General features: G+C 37.3%; 1 protein-coding gene across 1 annotated transcript in view; it reads right to left on the bottom strand.

Moving 5' to 3' along the window:
* LOC115956791 (G-type lectin S-receptor-like serine/threonine-protein kinase At4g03230) overlaps window positions 1-17,310 on the bottom strand; it is a 76,679-nt gene extending 59,369 nt beyond the window's left edge. The window contains exons 1-2 of the mRNA XM_031075083.1: window positions 15,966-17,310; window positions 12,839-13,300 (exon numbers count right to left, since the gene is read on the bottom strand). Coding sequence (XP_030930943.1) covers window positions 12,839-13,300; window positions 15,966-17,265 — 1,762 coding nt within the window. The 5' untranslated portion in view covers window positions 17,266-17,310. The remainder of the gene's footprint in view (window positions 1-12,838; window positions 13,301-15,965) is intronic.
* Window positions 17,311-21,248: the final 3,938 nt, after the last annotated feature.

Below are 21,248 nucleotides of genomic sequence, written 5' to 3' on the forward strand. Positions count from 1 at the left end.
AGTTCTTAATTCAGGATTTACCCATAGGGAAGATCCTCTACGCGAGGTTGAGTGAAGATGAAGTTTATCCTATTCCATCTGACTCTAATCTGTCTTCCACCTCTTGCTTCAATCCTGTCTAGACTCCTGCCTTTGTCACTGTCAAACCACATCACATTTTGCTATGGGATCACAGACTTGGGCATCCAAGTTCTAAAATCTTACTTTCAGCTTTAAAGCCTGTATTTTCTTCTCTTTCTTTGTCTCAGATTGATGAAGTTCTTTCATCTTGTGAATACTGTATAAGTGTTAAAATGCATAGATTTCATTTGAATAAAACTCCTCTTGTTTCCACTTCACTTCTTGAACTTGTGCATAGTGATGTTTGGGGTCCTTCTCCAATCACTTCTTTACTTGGTTTTAATTACTATGTGATTTTTGTAGATTATTACTCTCATTTCACTTAGTTATTTCTCCTCAAACATAAAAATGAAGTTCTTTTTGTTTTCAAGCACTTCAAATCAATGGTTGAAACTTAGTTCAATTCTAAACTTAAGGTTCTAAGGACTGATAATGGATCTGAATACATTAATACTAAGTTTAGGTCCTTTTGTTCTACTTCTGGCATTCTCCACCAATCTTCATGCCCTTATACTCTTGAACAAAATGGTGTTTCAAAAAGAAAGCACAGGCATATATTTGAAACTGGCCTTACTCTTCTCTACCAGTCTCATTTTCCTCTCAATTATTGGTGTTAGGAGATATGTGATTCAATGTTAGGAACATATGTCAACATTTTATGTAACTGGCTAATCCTTTGACAAAACACACTTTACTTGTAATTGGGTAGATCTAGGATGTGTTTAATGCTTCAAGAAACAAGGTTTCAAGTTCAAGTGTTAAAGCTATGCAAGTCTATCCAAGAATCAAGTGAGAAAGTGTAGGATTTTAAAGCTCGACAACTAGCATCTATCAAGGTTTAAAAGCTGCTGAAGCCTGTGGCTTGACAGCTAGCTTGATAGATGGCTATCTATCGAGGTTTATGAAATTCTGTTTTTCAGAACTGATTTCAACCCAATCCGTGAATGTATGTTTGGGCTTTCTTTTCTCACAACCCTAAACGTATATAAGGATTATTTTAAGGGCTGTAAAAGGTTACAGAAGTTGCACAAGAGAATAATTCACAAGTGTGAAAAAGAGTGTGACCGGAAATCTAGTTTGCCCTAGTTCTTCTTTCTCTTGAAGAAGTTGCTATGTTTTGTACACCATAGGGTTTTGTGACCAAGCAACTTCATGATCTTCATCGTGTGATGAACTGAAGAACTTTGTAGCCAATATCCTTCTCGAGTTGGTGATCAAGTTGCGTACTGGGATCCGCGTAATTAGTTAGTCACATATTGGGAGCCGTGCATTAAAAAGGAGATATTATCACTACAGAACAAGTCCAATTGGGTATTAGGGTAAGGGTTCAACTATAGGTTGGGATAAGGTATTGGATTCCTTGTAACCACTTGTTTTGATAATAGTGGATTTTCGGAAGTGATGACCTTAAAATCACCCGATGGGGTTTTTTCCGTATAGGTTTTCCCCATTCGTAAACAAATCACCGTGTCAATTTATTTTCTACTTCATACTTTAGTTAATTGGTGATTTGTTTGTGCTGCCACATTCAATTGCATGTTAATTTGATTAATTAATAAACTTGGCTAATTGATCAATTAGTTCATCACAAGGGGTCAATACATTCTTAGCTTATCAAGTGGTATCAGAGTAGGCACACTCTTATTAGGGTTACTCTTTGCGATGTGATCCATTGACCCCTATTGTCATGGTTGCAACCAGCTTGAATAGATCTTTGTTTTCAAATATATCTTGCTTTTCTAATCTTTACTTGTTTGAGTGTATTAGAAAATGCAAGTCTAAAAGTTATTTGAATTCTATTATGATGACTACTGGAAAAGATCTCAGCTTGGCAAAGAAGAAACTAGACTGTCTTAGAACGAAAAAGTGCAAAGGAGTTCGTCTGAGAAGAGTGAAAGTTAAAGGTTTCGCTCATAAAAGGCAGATGAGAGAAAATACCATTCCCACTAATCTGTCATCTAAGCACGAAGTATGCTTCATGATGAAGTCTGCATTTAAGGTTATAGGCACATGTTTGTGGTACCTTGACAGTAGCTGCTCAAGACACATGACTGGAGACCGATCTCTCTTCAAGATTTTTGAGTCTAAGAATGGTGGTAATGTCACTTTTGGTGATAGGAGCAAATCACAAATTAAAGGAAAGGGAATCATTTCTTTGCCAGGACTGCTAAACATTACAAATGTTCTATATGTAGAAGGTTTAAGAGTGAACCTGTTGAGATAAGTCAGATATGTGATCAAGACTTCATGGTACTGTTCTTAAAAGGAAAATGCCTTGTCATGGATGTGTCTGGAAAGAAACTCATAAGTGGTGTTCGCACTCTAGACAATTGTTATGGCTTGGTTCCTGATGCTGATATTGTGTGCAACAATAGTCATTTACCAAATGAAGATCTATGACACCAAAGGATGGGACATGCTAGTTACAAACATCTTTCAATTGTATCTAAGCATAAGTCGGTTTTGGGGATACCTAAGCTTAGTAGAGTGAGCAATGTGGTGTGTGGACCATGTCAACTTGGGAAACAGACTAAGGCTAAACATCCGGGCACTCAGACATCTGCTACTTCCAAACCATTGGAGCTACTACATCTGGATCTCATGGGTCCAACTACAATCGAGTCTCTTGGTGGAAAGAGATACATCTTGGTTGTGGTAGACGACTTCACTACGTACACTTGGGTCATCCTCTTACGATCCAAGTCTGATGCTCTTGAGCACATTGAAGCCTTGTGCACAAGATTGCAGAATGAAAAGGGCCTAAAGATGATCGAATACAAAGTGATCATGTTAAAGAATTCGAGAATTCAAATATGGAGTCCTTTTGTACAAGATCAGGTATATCTCAAGAATTCTCTGCTCCTATTACTCCTCATTAGAATGGTGTAGTAGAAAGGAAGAACAAAGTTATTTAAGAGATGGTTAGAGAAATGTTGCACAACAAGGATGTGGCTAGAAACTTGTGGGGAGAAGCCGTCAACACTGCTTGTCATATGGTTAATAGGGTGTATTTTAGACCCGGTACCAAGAAAGACTCCATATGAGTTATGGAAGGGAAGGAAGCCTAATGTTAAGTATTTCTAAATCTTTGGAAGCACTTGTTTCATTCTCAAGGATAGAGAGAATGTGGGAAAATTTAACTCCTGAAGTGATGAAGGAATATTTTTGGGATACTCCTTTACAAGCAAGGCTTATCGGGTATACAATAAAAGAACCATGAAGGTAATGGAGACAATAAATGTTTTTATTGATGAATCTTCAAATGTTGGTTCTAAAAAATTTAGTGAAGAACTTCCCAAAGAGATTCTTCCTCCCGAGCCCAGGGAAGTTCAAGAAATTGTTGAACAACAGCCCGCATCACCTAGTACTTTAGATACTCCAAGTGTTGTAGAAGATTCAGCAGACTTATCTACCTCACTTGATTCTGAAACCTATAAAGAGAAAGGACCTTCCTCCAGGGTCAAATTGAATCATCCTCCTGAATTTATTGTGGGAAATATGAATGAACTTACACTAAGAAAGAGTACAGTTGATAAATGTGTAGCTAACTTTGTGTCTTATTCTTGTTACTTGTCACAAGTTGAACCCACTAAAGTTGAGGAAGCTCTTCAGGATGAAAGCTGGGTGGAAGCTATGCACGATGAACTACTTCAGTTTCAGAAGAATGATGTCTGGACTTTGGTACCTAGATCGGAGGGTGAGCACATCATTGGCATAAAGTGGATATTTCGTAATAAAACTGATGAGGAGGGTAATGTGATCTGCAACAAGGCTCATCAAGCTTTATCAAATGGACGTGAAGACTGCATTCTTGAATGGGCTACTTAAAGAAGATGACTATGTGGCTCAACCAAAAGGATTCATTGATCCACACTTCCCGGATCATGTGCTATACCTCAAAAAGGCACTTTATGGGTTAAAGCAAGCCTCTAGAGCTTGGTATGATATGCTTACACAATACTTGGTGTCATATGGGTTCACAAGAGGAAAAGTAGATCAAACTCTCTTCATAAAAAGGGAAGATAGCGAGTTGATAGTTGCTCAAGTCTGTGTTGATGATATCATCTTTGGGTCAACTAAGGATGAACTTGCCCATAGCTTCTCAAAACTCATGCAGGCCGAGCTCGAGATGAGCATGATTGGAGAGCTGACTCACTTCCTTGGATTGCAGATTTGTCAACAAGATTCAGGTATATTCCTATCTCAATCTAAATATGCTAAGAATCTTATGAAAAATTTTGGTTTAGAATCTGCTAGTTCTGTTAGAACCCCTATGAGCCCAAATGTTAAACTCACTATTGACTTGTTAGGAAAAAGTGTAGATTCATCTCTTTATAGAAGCATGATGGTAGTCTTCTTTACCTTACTGCTAGTAGACCAGACATTAGTTACAGTGTGAGAGTGTGGGAATGTGTGCTAGATATTAGGCTAATCCTAAAGAGTCTCATATGATTACTTTGAAAAGAATCATAAAGTATGTCAAAACCACTGCCAACTTTGGTGTGTGGTACAACAAGGACACAAATGTTGTCTTAGCTAGGTTTTTTCACTCTAACTGGGCTGGGAATGCTGATGATAGAAAGAATATATCAGGGGGTTGTTTCTATGTGAGTATTAATCTTGTCTCTTGGATGAGCAAAAAGAAGAATTTCATCTCATTATCCACTGCAGAAGCTGAGCACATCGCTGCCGATAGCTGTTGCACCCAACTTCTATGGATGCAAAAACTCATCTATGATTACGGTATTTGTCAAGAACATCTTACCATCTACTATGACAATATTAGTGCCATTAACATCTCTAAGAATCCAGTTCAACATTCTTGAACTAAACACATAGAGATTCGACATCATTTCATTAAGGAACTTGTCGAAGATGGTACTCTTACTCTTGAGTTTATTCACACTAATGATTAGAAGACTGATTTGTTTACCAAACCTCTTGATAGCAAACAGTTTGAATTCCTTCGCCAAAACATTGGTGTCATCTCCGTGGATTGATCTTTTTTTCTCCTCCTTCTTCCCCATGCATTTGCATCTAATTTTATACATTTCTTTGTTTTTTTTTTTTAACATGTTTTTGTTTGATTATTTTTCATTTTCACTTTATTTTGATTTTCATAAAAATTAAAAAAAAAAATTGAAAAATCAGAAAAATACAAAAACCGTGCGCGTTTGTTTACATTGGTACTTGTGTACCTTGGATGGTCATTGAAACAAAGTTTTCTAAACTTTGTATCTCTTGTAACTTAGATGAGCATCTCTATGCACAACTAAGCAAGTGAGCTTTGTGGCTCGTGTGTGTGATAAGTAAGATTACGTGATCTCTTGTACTTAATACTTGTATCACTCTTTTTGACGGGAAGGACTAGAAAATCCTAAGAGAAAGGCATAAATAACTATCTCACCACTGTTGTCCGCCAATCATGAAATGACATTTGTATGCTTCGGCATAGCAAAATTGGAATGTCAAATACTTAACATAATTAAGCATTTTTTTTCTCTCTCTCATATGCCCATTCATAGTTTGCTTAAAAAGAAAAATATGCAAAGAAAAATAGAAAGCAAAAAGAATCAAATGCTTTATATATGATTGCAAGCGTGTATTCTAGAAGATGTGGGAGTTATAGGATGTATCTCGAAGGTGATAATCCCCATCAAACAGTTATGATTGTGTGTGAGTTAAAGTGATTTTCTTATATCTCAAATCATCATAACATGTAGACACATATGCAATCTTGCAATGTTCTTCACACACAACACGCAATATTCTTTGCTACTTTTGATACATGTGCAGGTACAATGTGATTTGGCTATCACAAGGAATACTTGTGTTAATGTATGCTCACTAAACTATCTTGACTTGTTTTTGAAATATAAAATTGGTTAGACTTGTTTAGTGTGTGTGTGTGTGTGTGTGTGTGTGTGTTTTGGATCTAATTGCCTATCATTTTTATTGTTGACAGATGTTTTTGAGAGCTTAAAATGTTATTTGGATCTGTGTTTGAGGAGCATGTTTGATTGCATTCACATCTGTGTTTTTCTCTTCCTTGAAAAACTGTTTTTAAGTAATCTCGATAGCTTCTCGATAGCTCTTGATAGATAAGCTATCTATCGAGACCCTTCAACTGCTTTTTATCGCATTCTCGATAGCTCTCGATAGCTAGTTCGATCAATCGATAAACTTTCTTTCTCCTCGATAGCTTCTCGATAGCTACCTTGATCCATCGAGCTTCTTTGTGTTGAAAACCTCTCGTTAGATTCTCGATAGTAGGTTCGATAGCTAGAACACGCGTTTTAAACTTTGATAGCTTCTCGACAGCTCTTGATTGATTGAGATTTATGAGATTTCTATATAAGGAGCAATCGCAATTTCAGATCTCACCCCCTCGATCTCTCTCGATAGATTTCAAACTTTTCACCTCCCAAACTCACTTTTCTCTCTAAACCTTCACTCCACGTGATTTTCGGCATGTTCTTACCTCTAATCACTTGGTATGATCTCTCTATCTCTCATTCTTCATGCATTTCATGCATCTAGATCTAGGTTTTGGGTTGTTTGAAAATTTTTGGGGTTTTTCAAAATTGATGGAGGTTTTGTGAAATTTTTAGGATAGGTGTTGCTTAAATAAGTTTAAAACCTCATGCATTGCATCACACTTGCATTATAACAATGTTTCATGCATTTAGATGTGTGTTTACATGCATTTATATTTGCATGTCACATGTTCATGCATACTCATGCATTATGGGCTTAACCTAATCCAAACCTACCAGCACACGGCATTGCAGCAAGGAAAACACCTCATGCATACGTACCTTCAATTCTATATATTTTGATATATCTATTGTTTGGTACTCTTCTGATTGTCTCCCTCTCCTTTCTCTCCCTCTTATGTTAGTTGCGTCATGGCACCTAAGCGTAAGTCTACTTCGTCCTGGAACCCTCTTCGTTCTGGGGCATCTTTTTCTTCTTCCCCATCTGACCCCACTCTTTCTCACGTCTGGTTCCATGATGAGAATGCCAAATCGAACTTCTTTGAGAACTTCTCACGAAGCGACATTCATTCGGAACGCCAAGTCGTTTTGTCAGACTTTTCTGACACTAACCTACCCATTGTCATCTACAGTAGGGGTTAGGAGTCACTATGTGGTGCCCCGGTCACGTGCCCTTTCGTGATCATACAAGAGTTCTACTCCAATATGCACGAATTTGATTATTCTATACCCCGGTTTTCTACTCGTGTTCGAGGTATACGCATTGTAGTTACTCTAGATATTGTTTCCGAGTTACCTAGGGTAGCGCATCTTGACTACCTGGCAGTGCGCAACTGAGGACAGTGTCCAAAGACACACTTGCATTTCTGTTTTGTGAGACACCGTCATCTTGGGGTGACCGTCAGAACACCCCTTGCTCGGCCTTTGCTAAAGGTCCGAGATTCCTAAACATGGTGATGACATTTGTTCTTCATCCATTGTCTCACTATAACACTATCACTGAGCCTCATACTCGATTTTTGCTATCCTTCATTGAGGGTCTCACTATTGACTTCCCTTCACACTTTATACTCTCCCTTATGGATGTATTTAGGGATATGATGACTCGTGATAAGCTCATTTTTCCTTCCGCTATCACGAGACTCCTTCGTCACTTTTTTGTTTCCTTTCCCATGTCTCCCCATTTCTCATATTTATGTGCCATTAACTTCGCTACTGTTAAATGGAGTCTTGTACAACTTCACTCGAGGCAAACCCAGACACAGATGGCCACACCTCCAGCTTCTACCACTCCATCCACCTTTGCTCCTTCTTTTTCAACGGGTGGAGTGACACTTGAGACCATCATGGCATAGCTTGTGCACATGGATGCTCGCCTTGACACTTTCAGCGATAAGTTGTGTCAGGTGAACACCCGTGTCATTCGTATTGTGCAACAACAGGCTGTGATAGGTGGTTACATAGTGGTTTCCTCTCCCGAGGCATCTAAGGATGGGAGTGATGGCTCCGGCAATGCTAATGATGCTGAGGATGATGATGATGGCTTGCCAAGTGATGATGAGATGTATACTTGATGTACTTACCCTTTTGTCACTCGTGACAAAAAGGGGGAGTAGTTTTGAGATGAGAGTAGTCATACTCATAGGGGGAGGGTTAGTTTAGGAGATAGGGGGAGTGTATATTGAGGGATGTAGTGAGGACTTGTATGTATCTTTTTATTTTCTCTCTATTTCAGATACATTACATCTTGTATATTGGTCTTGTGACCATTTTGACATACATTGTACTTATATTTGCTTTATATATTGATGTATGTTCTTTCACCTATCTCTCCATGTGTTGTTTCTTTTCTATCTTTTTACACATGTCTCTTATATAATGTATGTAATCTATTATTTCTGTTTCACACTAAGATGCCTTGATGAGTTTTGTTTAACGTGTTTCAAAAATACAGGTTGTCAAAGTCTACTTACCATAAACTCTCTTCTTGCAAAATTTTTCAAGAGTTTGTGTTAGGATAAATTTTATTCTATTCAACAAGTGAATATGAGTTGAGTGATTTATAACTTCTCTCATATGCTCATTTTTTTGTTGTGGTTTTGTCATAGATTGCCAAAGAGGGAGATTGTTAGGACATATGTGATTCAATGTTAGGAACATATGTCAACATTTTATGTAATTGGTTAATCATTTGATAAAACGCATTTTACTTGTAATTGGGTAGATCTAGAATGTGTTTAATACTTCAAGAAACAAGATTTTAAGTTCAAGTGTTAAAGCCATGCAAGTCTGTCTAAGAATCAAGTGAGAAAGTACAGGATTTTAAAGCTCAACAACTAGCATCTATCGAGGTTTAAAAGCTGCTAAAACCCGTGGCTCAACAGCTAGCTCGATAGATGGCTATCTATCGAGGTTTATTAAATTCAGTTTTTCAGAGATGATTTCAATCCAATCCGTGAATGTATGTTTGGGCTTTAATTCTCACAACCCTAAACATATATAAGAATTATTTTAAGTGTCGAAGGATTATTTTAAGTGTCGTAAAAGGTTACAGAAGTTGAACAAGAGCATAATTCACAAGTGTGAAGAAGAGTTTGACCGGAAACCTAGTTTGCCATAGTTCTTCTTTCTTTTGAATAAGTTGTTGTGTTTTGTACACCATAGTCTTTTTGACCAAGCAACTTCATGATCTTCATCGTGTGATGAACTGAAGAATTTTGCAGCCAACATCCTTCTCAAGTTGGTGATCAAGTCACGTACTAGGATCTGCGTAATTGGTTAGTCACGTACTGGGAGCCAGGCATTGAAAATGAGAGATTATCACTACAGAACAAAGTCCAATTGGGTCTTAGGATAAGGGTTCAACTGTAGGTTGGTATAAGGTACTAGGATTCCTTTACTTATAATCGCTTATTTTGATAATAGTGGATTCTCGGAAGTGGCGATCTTAAAATCATCCGATGGGATTTTTGCAGTGTAGGTTTTCCCCATTCATAAACAAATCACCATGTCAATTTTTTTTCCGCTACATACTTTAGTTAATTGGTGATTTGTTTTTGCTGCCACGTACAATTGCATGTTAATTTGATTAATTAATAAACTTGGCTGATTAATCAATTAATTCATCACAAGAGGTCAATACATTCTTGGCCTATCAATTGGTCCTATGATTTTTCTGCTACAACTTACCTTATCAATGGAATTTCCTCTTCAGTCTTAGGTTTTCACTCCCCTTGGGAGAATGTTTATTCCAAAACTCCTTCTCTTCATGCTTTTAAAGCCTTTGGCTGTGCATGCTATCCACATCTTCGGCCTTTTAACCACAACAAACTATAGCCTAGATCTAAACCTTTTGTGTTTCTTGGCTACCCTTCACTTTCTAAGGATATATATGCCTTGATCCTACTTCCAACAGAATTTATATTGCCTGTCATGTTTTGTTCAATGAGTCTCTTTCCCTTTGCTAATGATTCTAGCTTTACTGATCCTCATATTCCCTTCTCCTCATCTATTTCTACTTGGTTTTCTCAGCCTAAGCCTTCCTTTGATGAGTCTATTCATACTTCATCTACTGAGTCTGCCTTTGCTTCCACACCTCCTAATCTCACTTCTTCCCTTTTTCCTTCTTTCCTTTCTCCATCACTTCCCATTCTTGTTGTTCCTCCTCCTTTGGATGTTCCTTCCTTAGTTTCTAGTCCTTCTATAACTATTTCTGCAGTTTCTAGTCCTTCTATACCTATTTCTGCTCTTGTCATTCCTTCATCTTCCTCACAGAATGCTCCTATTGTATTTGACTCTGCTGCCCTTGTTCCTACTTCCTCTAATTCTCATCCTATGCTCACAAGGTCAAAGCATGGTATCTATAAACCTAAGGTTATGCAGGTTCATTCTGATTACACTATGACAGAACCACCTTCTTTCATTGTTGCCTCTAAACACCCTCAATGGGTGGCTGCTATGGATGCTGAATTCCAGTCTTTATAGAAGCAACATACCTGGTCTCTGGTTCCTCTTCCTCCTCATAAAAATGTTGTCACTTACAAATGGGTTTACAAGTTGAAGAGGCATAGTGATGGCTTTATAGCAAGGTATAAAGCCAGGTTAGTTGCAAGGGGTTATCTTCAGCAATATGGCATGGATTATGATGAGACTTTTAGTCCAGTGGTTAAGCTTGCTACTATTAGGATTCTTCTTGCTTTGGCTATGTAGTTTGGTTGGAAATTGAGGCAATTAGATCTCAATAATGCTTTTTTGCATGGTGTTCTTAAAAAGGAAGTTTATATGGCTCAACCTCAAGGCTATGTTGATCCTTCCTTCCCTAAGCATGTTTGTCTTCTTCACAAGGCTCTTTATGGTCTCAAACAAGCACTTAGGGCTTGGTTTGAGAGATTCATTTCTCAATTGCTTCACATTGGCTTTTGTGCTTCTACTACAGATGGTAATCTCTTCATTTTGATGCATGGTTCTTATATTGTCTTTCTGTTGCTATATGTGGATAATATAATTATCACAGGCAACAAATCTAGTTTTGTCTTTTCTGTTATCAAGCTGTTGGGGGTGGATTTTGATCTCAAGGATCTTGGGTTACTTCATTACTTTCTTGGACTGCAAATTGATTACACTTCTTTTGGGTTATTTGTTCATCAGACCAAGTATGCATCTAATCTCCTTAAGAAGTTTGGTATGACTAACTGTAAGCCATGTAAAACTCCTTCCTCTCCTAACTCTCATCTTCTTCCTAATGATAGTCCCTTGCTATCTGATCCTACATCCTATAGGAGCTTGGTTGGTGCCTTACTGTATCTTACCTTTACAAGGCCAGATCTCTCATTTGCAATTCAACAAACTTGTCAATATATGAGTACCCCTACTCAGAATCATATTTAGGCAGCCAAACGTATTCTTAGATATGTTCAAGGCATATTGCATTTTGGTATTACCTTTACTCCTTGTTCTATTTCTTTGTCTGCTTATAGTGATTCTGATTGGGCTGAGGATCTTGTGGATAGGCATTCCCTCAGTAATATGGTGCTCTTTTTTGGCAATTGCCCTATCTCTTGGTCTGCCAAGAAGCAAGGCACTGTTTCTCGTTCAACAACTGAGGCTGAATATTATGCTTTGGCTTCAACTACTGTTAAGTTTTATTGGATTAGGATGCTTCTTCGAGATTTTGGTCTTTTCCTTCTTCATCCTCCTCTTCTTTGGTGTGATAATGTCAGTGCTCTGGCTATTGCCACTAACCCTGCGTTTCATGCTCGTACCAAACACATTGAGGTTGACTATCATTTTGTTCGTGAGAAAGTCCTTAGGCGTGATTTGTTGATTAAGTTCATCTCTACTCATGATCAACTCGCTAATCTGTTTACTAAAGGTCTTCCTTCTCCTCGATTTAATTGGCTTACCTCCGAATTCCCCATTTGTTTGAGGGGGGATGAAAGCCATGGAAGTGCTTCTAGTTCTGGTTCAGGTGTTTCAGGTCCAGAAGATTCAAATAATGAAGAAGAAGTTCCAACAGCTACTTTTAATATCAAAATGCTGTCATGTATAAGGCTGGGAAAACATAAAGCAAAGTTGAAACAAAACGCCATCGTTTCTCATTAAAATAAACGGTGCCGTTTTGTGTATGTTGTAACCGTTTCTCATTAAAGAAAATGGTGCCATTTTTGTGTGTGTTTTAATGTTATTAACTGAGAGTCTGTTATTCCTGGTAAAGCACGTGTGTGAGTTTGTTAGAGCACGTGTGAGTCAGTTACCAATCTCCATTCTCTCTCTCTCTCTCATGCTCTCCCTCTTACTCTGTATGTATATATAGATTGGTACATCCATTGTATCTGTATCTAGACAGTTTTCAGTGTATAATACTTGAAGCATTTTTCCAGTTTTTCTCTCTCTCTCTGTTTTCTTTCTTCTCAAAGCTTTTGCTATAGAATTTTGTGGATTTGAGAGAAGTTTTTCAGCTTTCATAAATGTATCCCAAAAACCACAAACAAATCTCACCCTCATATATATATATATATATATATATATGAAATGTACAAATCTAAAAGTATGGGATTTTGAAGTGTTATATGGTTTAATGTGTCTCAAGGATAAAACAATGGGTTATTTATTAGTTATTTTACTTTCCTAAAAACAACAACATAGCCAAGCAACATTAGCCTAATTCTTTCTTTGTAACAAAAAATAATTTTAATTTGCAAAACATCTTATAGAATTCTAACCTTGTGTACAACTTAAGTTTGTGCCATCCCATCGAAAGCTTACGGTGCAAAGGCACCTCTTCTTCCCGTCACTCGCTGATTTGCAAGATGAATGTTGCCAATCCAAGCAATCTGCAGTTAAATTACAGATTGGCTCCAGTGGTGGGTCCCAAGCAATCTCAACATCATTAGTAATATTAGATGAAACATTAGAACTAGAGTTTCTTGGACTAGTTAAATTGAATGGCAACGACTGGTTTAGCCGTAAACTTCGTCCATCCTCGACTTGGATAAAAAACTTCTGCGTATTTGGATCGATACCACTGACTCGATATGTCCCACTTGGTGCCTTGAAGCTAACCTGACCTGTGGTAGTGTTGCAGTCGAAACTGTAGTACATAGGATCGGCACAATTTGAGCTAGTGCTAAGAGGATAGGGGATCATGTTTGTGCCACAAGGCACGCAATTTCGTGCAGTTGGTTCTGCAAAAGGTTCAAGTTTCAAATAGTGAATGAACACAAATAAATGGGACTTGGCCTTCAAGCATTCACAGCAAGATTGCTAAAAAATATAGCTTTTAACGACTCAAAATATTACTTTATCTATTTTGACACTCCACTTTATAATATATCAAATATTAAATGTTTTATTTTAACATTCAACACATTTTTTTTTTTAAAAGAGTTTTAACCTATGGACCAATAAGTTAATCAGTTTTTGGTGTAGGCGGGGATTGAACCCTAGATCTTTTATACAACCATTAGAGACTTTACCAGTTGAGCTAATTAGAACCCATATTAAAATAATATAAACAACATAATAAAATAATATATCCAACACAATAAACAACAATCACAACCATAAATACATTAAAATATAATTTTTAACATCCCACATTTAAAAAAAAAAAAAAAACCATTTTTTATTTTTAGTTTTAAGCTCTAGCAGCTCACTGTAGCTCAAAATTAAATTATTACAACTTTCCTTTCATTCTTGTAGAAGTTGTTTTTAGGATATTAGTTGCTAAATGGACTTTTTAGTCAATTTAAAAATCTTATTGAGATGCTCACATATAAAGTTCGGATAGAACAACTATTATCGTGTGCCCAGTATGTTCAAAAAGTGACTTTTTCTTTAACATCTCGCTGCTAAATTGACTTTTTAGTCAATTTGGCAATTTTATTGAGGATGTTCACATATGAAGTTTAGATAGAACTACTATTATTGTGTGTAGGGATGGTCATACCCATTGAGTAATGGATATCCAACCCTACCTAATCCAAATGTTTCGGGTAATACCCGGTTCTTAATGGGTAGAGCTTAACCGGGTAGGGTATGGATATTACCCGAATTTTTTGGGTAGGGTATTATCCATACCCGACCCGTAAAAAAAAAAAAAAAAAAACCCCTCTCTCACCGTCACTCAGTCTCACACTCTCTCTGCCAAAATTTGTGTAAAAAAGGTCACTCAGTCCTCTTAATAAGTAAGTTGCGAGTTGAGCAAGATAAAACTTTAGTTAGTCTTCTTAATGCTTGTATTCTTTATCGGAAATGGAGACTTTGGTTATCTGGGAAGATTATTGTTTGTTCATGTTTGAAGATAAATAGTATAATGAGTTACCAAAGGCATAACTCTAGTACTTTTTGCAGTGAAATTGGATGCATGTAATGTTAACAGATGTTTTAGCATATCTTCACATTAAGCTAGCATAAGTTCTGTTGTGTAATTACAGTGTAGTAGTTAAGGTATGGTTCGGATTGGAGCATTGAATTAATATATGTATCTTGTTCGGATGGTGTTAGACTACAAATGATACAGTCCATTTCAAGCACCTTAAGATGCTAATTAATTTTGTTGCTCCATTTCTTTTCTCGTTTCTGTCTTTGGATTGATTTATTTTTCAACCTATTTGCTCCATTCTCTCTCTATTTCTATTAACAGAATCTTACTGAGATGGTTATGGAAGTGACATTTCTTGAAAATAGTCGAATAATTCCTTCTGTTAATATCAATATTTATGGGAATTGCAATAGATACAAAGTATCATATTTGGCTAGATTCTGCTTTCTATTTGAATTCTGGCTTCTTCTCTTAAGAAGTTCTAGAAAGATAAGAACAAAGGAGGAAAAAAAAAAGAGTCTATATTGTTAGTTAGTATGAATGTGTTGTGAAGGTTTAGATATAGTGTGACTCTATTATGATATATAAACGAAACATTCTTGGTTTCATTTATCACATTTTTTTTTTTCATTTTTTTTATTGATTAGTTTTTTCTTTTTTAAGATTGGTTAGTTTTTATGTTATAATGTTTTGAATAAAAAAAAAAAATTAAATGGGTTTCGGGTAGGGTATGGATATCCATGGATAATATGTTTGGGTAAGATTTGGGTATGGATATTAACGGGTATTGATAATCGGGTATCCATGGGTAAACTTTTCGTGTCGGGTATGGGTATACCCGATCTATACCCTACCCATGGCCATCCCTAATCGTGTGCCTAGTATGTTTAGAAAGTGGTTTTTTCTTTAACATCTCGCATAGAAATAACGACTTTGACTAATAGTAACTAGTACGGCCGGACAAGTTGGTTTCTAAATTTTTATTTTGGTTACAATGCAAATTATATTCAATTGAAATTCATTATAGTTATATAACTTTACTTTTATTTAATTAAGTCTTTTAAGTTTTAAATATAATTAATTCAAACTTTTTGTCCAACTTTGTTAAAAAAATGTCATTAAATATGCAATTAACTAATGGAAAAAAATATCACATAAAAAATATATAAAATACTTTTATTAATTTTATAAATTTTTTTCATATGAAAGTAATATTTTTTTTAATGGCAATTTTTTAACAAATTTTGACAAAAAAAAAATCTAAATATAATAAATTTTAAACTTAAAAAAAAAATTAATTGAATGAAAGTAAAGTAGAGTAATTGAAATAAATTTCACACAAATTTAAAAGTTACAATTTGCATTTTAGCCTTTTATTTTCATATGAATTCGAGCTTTTCAGTTTACTAAAATTATAATACTTAATTATATGTTAGTAAATTAAATTGTAGTGATTGTTAAAACAGAAACCAAGTAAATTCAAGCAAATTCATATAAAAAGTAAAACCGACCAGATAGTAGATTACCTATATCGGAAATTGCTACTCGGACGGTAAGGTTATGACCATAGGGATACTCCTCTTGAAGATTAAGTAGATCTTGCGTCCAAATCTGGCATGAGCTTTGTTCATCAAATGAATAAGACTTGCATTCGCAGTTTTTAAGGCACGTCTCCTTGCATTCGTTTTCATTATTGACCGGATAAATTCCTTGTGGGTTTTCTCCTCCTTTCATCATCTTTAAGCTCAAGGTGTATCTGTCCCCACAGGACTGGTCATTTCTGGCGCACCCATTTGAGAAATCTCCAGAACGCCACTTCTCAGGGAAATCGGGCATAAAACCTGGCAAACATTTGCATGCCAATTTATTATTTGGATTACAGCTACCAAATTTTCCGCAAAAATTATAAACACCACAAATGTCTCTCGGCTCTGCCTTTATCAAGGACCAAGTCCTGTTATTCTGCTTCCAAAGCTCTATCATCCCACTAAAATTCATCACCAACCTTGCTTTGTCAAAATAAGAATTACATTGTCGATCATAATCAGAACTTTTTTCACAACCTTTACCTACTGGCGCCTCGATAGAGAAATAATCTGAAATAGTAGACAATGGATCATCCTTCACGCTTTTCCAGTAAATCGTCTTCGCTTGGTAGATGATTAGTGTGTTCAGATCTCCTACGTCTAATGGATCTCTCTTAATCGTGTAGTTCCCACTTCCAGGGTCATCACGGTCTCTCCATGAAGTCAAACTCATGGATGTAGACATCGACATGCCTGGAAGAAATGTATCCGTTGGATTTTGAAAGCTCTCCCACATACTTGTCTCAATATCGTAAAGCACCAGGTTTCCAGAATCCGTGAGATTCACAATCAGGTTTGCAGTTGTACACAAATAACACCAATAATCATCTTCCCAATACCAATGAACCTTCCTACTGCTCGTATCCAATACCTGGAGCGTGCCATTTGTTCCAATTCCGAAAGTTCCATTGGAATTGACAAGCGGGTCATCTCGATTTGCAACCCATACAACTGTTCGCTTATCCCACTTGTACCATATCCCAACATATCTTTTGTAGCCAGAACTTCCACTAGGACTAAAGAATCCAAATTCAAACTCTCCCCCTGGCGAAACCAGAGTTTCATTGTCTCTAATCAACTCGCCATACCTCAAAGAAATTCTATCAGCGCAATAAACATGAAAGGAACACAACAGTACTGGTATGTACAAGATGAACATGGAAGTAAGCATGCAGTTTGTTGACATTCCTTTAATAATTGCGATTGTTCCCTCCATATTTCTTCTTTTCGTTACCACCATGAAAAAGAGAACCTGCACGAGTAGAGTTTACCTTGTGGTTGCCGATCATCTAATTGCAGCAACTTCTGCTGTTTTGGCTTTCTTGGTACGAAAATGCCTTGATGTTGCTAATTGACACAGCCTTCTTGGTCAACAATTTTTGAAAGTTCAAAAACGTGTATAAACACCTTTGAACGTTTAGACCCTCAAATAACAACTTAACCAATTCAAGCAATATGTCAAACAACTAGTGTGCGGAAACTTAACATAAGCTATAATATGGAATTGGTAAAAACTATATAAGCCGAAACAAAACACAATCCACAGCAAATAATAAAAAGGCAAAGATAGAGAGGAAGGAAGATGCAAACACAAAGACAACACGCAATGTATTATCGAAGAGGAAACCGAAGCCCTAGGCGTAAAACCTCTCCGCCGCCCTCCAAGCGATAAACAATCCACTAGAAAATATAGTTGGGATACATGGACAACAATAGAACCTCCAAGCCTAATCTACCCAGTGCACCTAAGCCCTCCAAGCTTCTTGCTCCAACGAGGTTGTGCCGAACCTTTTTCTTTTCTAGCTTCCCGGATTCCGCTACTAGACCGTAGCATCAACCAATGAAGATTGGTTCCTTCTTAATTGCTTCCCAGAAATCCAAACAGCTTTCTCACAGTAATGATAATGGTGAGAATCAGGTTTGGTATAATGCCTCTCAAGGATTTGACAATGGAGAGGAAGAGAGTTGAGGAATTTGAAGAGACTCTAATGTATAGATTGTGGGTGAATCAATCTTGTTTTTCTTTAGGGTTTCTCTCTCAAAATTCTCTCTGGAAGCTCTCTTACAATCGTGGGTAAAATGGGTATTTATACTGAAGTGGGAGAGGAATGTGAAACGTCAGGTTTTACAAAACAGGGGTGGCTCGCGGCTTGACCTCGCGGCTTGACTAAGTTGCGAGATCCAGTCGCGAGATAACCGTAAGGCCAGTTGTCCTGTTTTGTCCTGTAGTGCTCCAGCTTGCATGACTGTTCACCTTCCAGCATGCTTGGCACATATGCTGCGTCTGGCGGCTTGCAGTCGCGAGTCACCCGCGAGGCCCAGCCACGAGTCTCTGTTTTCTTGCATACTCTTGAGCAATCTTCACTCTATCTCACTCACTACCCTTACATCAAACCCACCTAAATACGGGGTTACTAAATGCTGAATTACAAGCAAATTTGGCACGGAATAAAGCCAATTAGATGGTTGAATAAATTCAACCTTACAATCTCCCCCTTTGGCTATTCCGTGACAAAACCCTAAAACAGACTCTAGACTTAACATGTGAGTTGGAAACAGTTGAACAAAACTCACTCACACCTAACTCTACAAGCTGTGAAGCACTTGAAACATATGAACATTAGACTTCTGAAACACAACAATACACCATGATCATTGTTAAGCAGAAAATCGTGAAATGCATATGAAACAGGCAATATGTGATCAAGCAAAGATGGAGTTAAGAACCAAACCATGGCTTGATCAACCGAGTGAACACCACAAGGTAGTGATCACAGTGCTCATTCACACTTGGAATGAACACAAAGACATACAAGTTAACAAGCACAAGGTAAGATACTTGTATGCTCAACACTCAACCAATGCATAATACACAAGGTATATGCATCTAGAAACAATCCTACAAGGGCACAAGAGTGACAGTACATAAATCAAAATGCAAGATATTTAGATTAAAGTACTGATTTCAACATAGCATAAAAGCTGCATTAAGTAAGGTACATACCATAAAGCCTACAAACTATGCATAAAACATTAACCCTAAAAGCTTACAAAAGCACATGGGTACAAATCACCATATAACAGTTTACAAAACACAATATATCAACTTAAATTGAAAACTTAAACTGAAGAAGAATGTAAAGACACTCCCCCTTAGGTAATATCCTCCCCCTCTGATCATGCCTATTACTCCCCCTTTTTGTCATGGAATAGGCTATTCATCCTCTTCCAGCTTTCTTTGAATTTGATCCAATTGAGTTTGAAGAGAGGTAAACTTCATATCCCATCGAGTGCTGTGATGGTGTAGAGAAGCTGTGAGTCCAGACATCTTTGTATTCAACTCGTGGACAGAGGATACAATGCGATCAAGTTTCTCATCTAGGGAGAGAGTGCTGAAATGAGAGCCACTGTGAGATGCAGAAGTTTTTGGTTTGGCTCTCTTCCGACTATGTCCAATACTTGCATTGAATGTACGCATGTTGATTGGACTTGGTTTTGAGATAGGAGATTCATCTGCCGTTGGATAAATTCCCTTGAGCTTCAAGATCCTTGAAATGAGACTGCAGAAAGGAATGCATATCCGAGACTCAATTCGAAGAACCGTTTTGCGCAGAACATGAAAGATATGAGCACAGATGTCTATTTCCACATCAGAGATTAGATCATGAAGAAACAAAGCACGTCCGAGGTTCATATACCCAGTGCTTGATAAAGGGTACAAATTGTGAAACATCACAATTGTAAGCACTCTCAGTTTTGAAGAAAGAGAGGAAACACTGATGGATTTTCCATTAGGTGAGAACTCCAAGTCTTGACCAAGACTTTCTTTGAGAAGCTCCTCATCAGGACAGAGATCATCATAAACCGGTGAATGTCGGAAAATTGGTCTGTTGATGTGAAGGATTTCTGCCAGATATGTAGGAGAGACAGAAAAGCTCTTTTTCCGAACCCAGCACTTAAGTTCATCTTCTTCCACAATTGCATTAGCATAAAATTCTTTTACCAAATCTTCATACGCGTCATCCAGATCAGAGAGAAGGTAATTCCAGTCCTTGTGAGCAAACCATTTCGGAATGTCAGTGTCATGATGTGAGGACTGATCCACAGTTCTTTCTAGTAATGGTGTGGCATGTAAAAAGTAATTCTCATAAGACTGATAGGCTGCATATGATCTGAACTTGTTGGGATCGAATCTCTTTGATGAAGAACGAGTCCCTTTTGTTTGAGGTGGGTAGTCATCAACATCAATTACGGGTTCCTTCCCTTTGAAACTACCTCCTTTCACAGCAGCTTTCTTGAATGGTGACATGACTAGTCTGTATTATGAACAAGGGAAATGGCAGAACACAATCCAACAGACATTATTATCAGTGGGTTAGTGGAAATTTAGAGATAATGAAGAAACCCTAATAACTGGATGAAAATGACTAGAAAATAGCAATGAGGGACACAAATGGCCTAAATTGAACTACACAGTAGAGAGGGTCAAAATAAAACCACACAATCAGCTGAAAAAGAACCCACATTCAACACAGGATCATTTTGAAACAACACATCAACAGCAGATCAGACAAGATGATAAACCAACAAATAGCAAACCCTAGCTAAGCACATGATGAAGAACAAAACCAACAATTTAAAATAGCTCAAAAAAGAAACAAAAGCTTCCATAAGCTAAGCATGGACAAAGAGTAATAGTTGAGCTAAAAACCCATCTCAAAAACACAATCAAATGTGAATAATCCAGAGGAAAAACCATAACAATAAGTAGAATAGAGTTCAAGACAGAAAAACCATACCTGTTACTCGATGATTTTGAGCTGAAAAGAGGCAAAAATGGAGATCGAAAATGGAGGCACGGTGTGAATGGGTAAGAGCAGATGAGAAAGACAATGAACAGTCACAAAAAGATTGAGGGAAAACAAAAAAAGTTTAAAAACTGCCCCTATATTTCCAAAACACGCGTTTTTCGCGACTGAAATGAGTCGCCAAAAAGTCGCCAGATCAAGCCGCCAAAACACTCAAGGACAAAAATTTGAAAAATTTTTCTAAGTATTTTTCGCAACTGGAAGGTCTACCCACGAGTGAGTCGCGAGCTGAGCCGCGAAAATCTCTGAGTAAACCTCACGATTGGACCTTCCACTCGCGAACAAGTCGCCAAAAATGACCCGCGAAGACGCGACTGAGGCTCGCGACTTGACATACCCGCGACTGAGCCGCCAA

This window comes from Quercus lobata, chromosome 8, assembly GCF_001633185.2.
Source record: "Quercus lobata isolate SW786 chromosome 8, ValleyOak3.0 Primary Assembly, whole genome shotgun sequence".
In the NCBI taxonomy this organism is placed as follows: domain Eukaryota; kingdom Viridiplantae; phylum Streptophyta; class Magnoliopsida; order Fagales; family Fagaceae; genus Quercus; species Quercus lobata.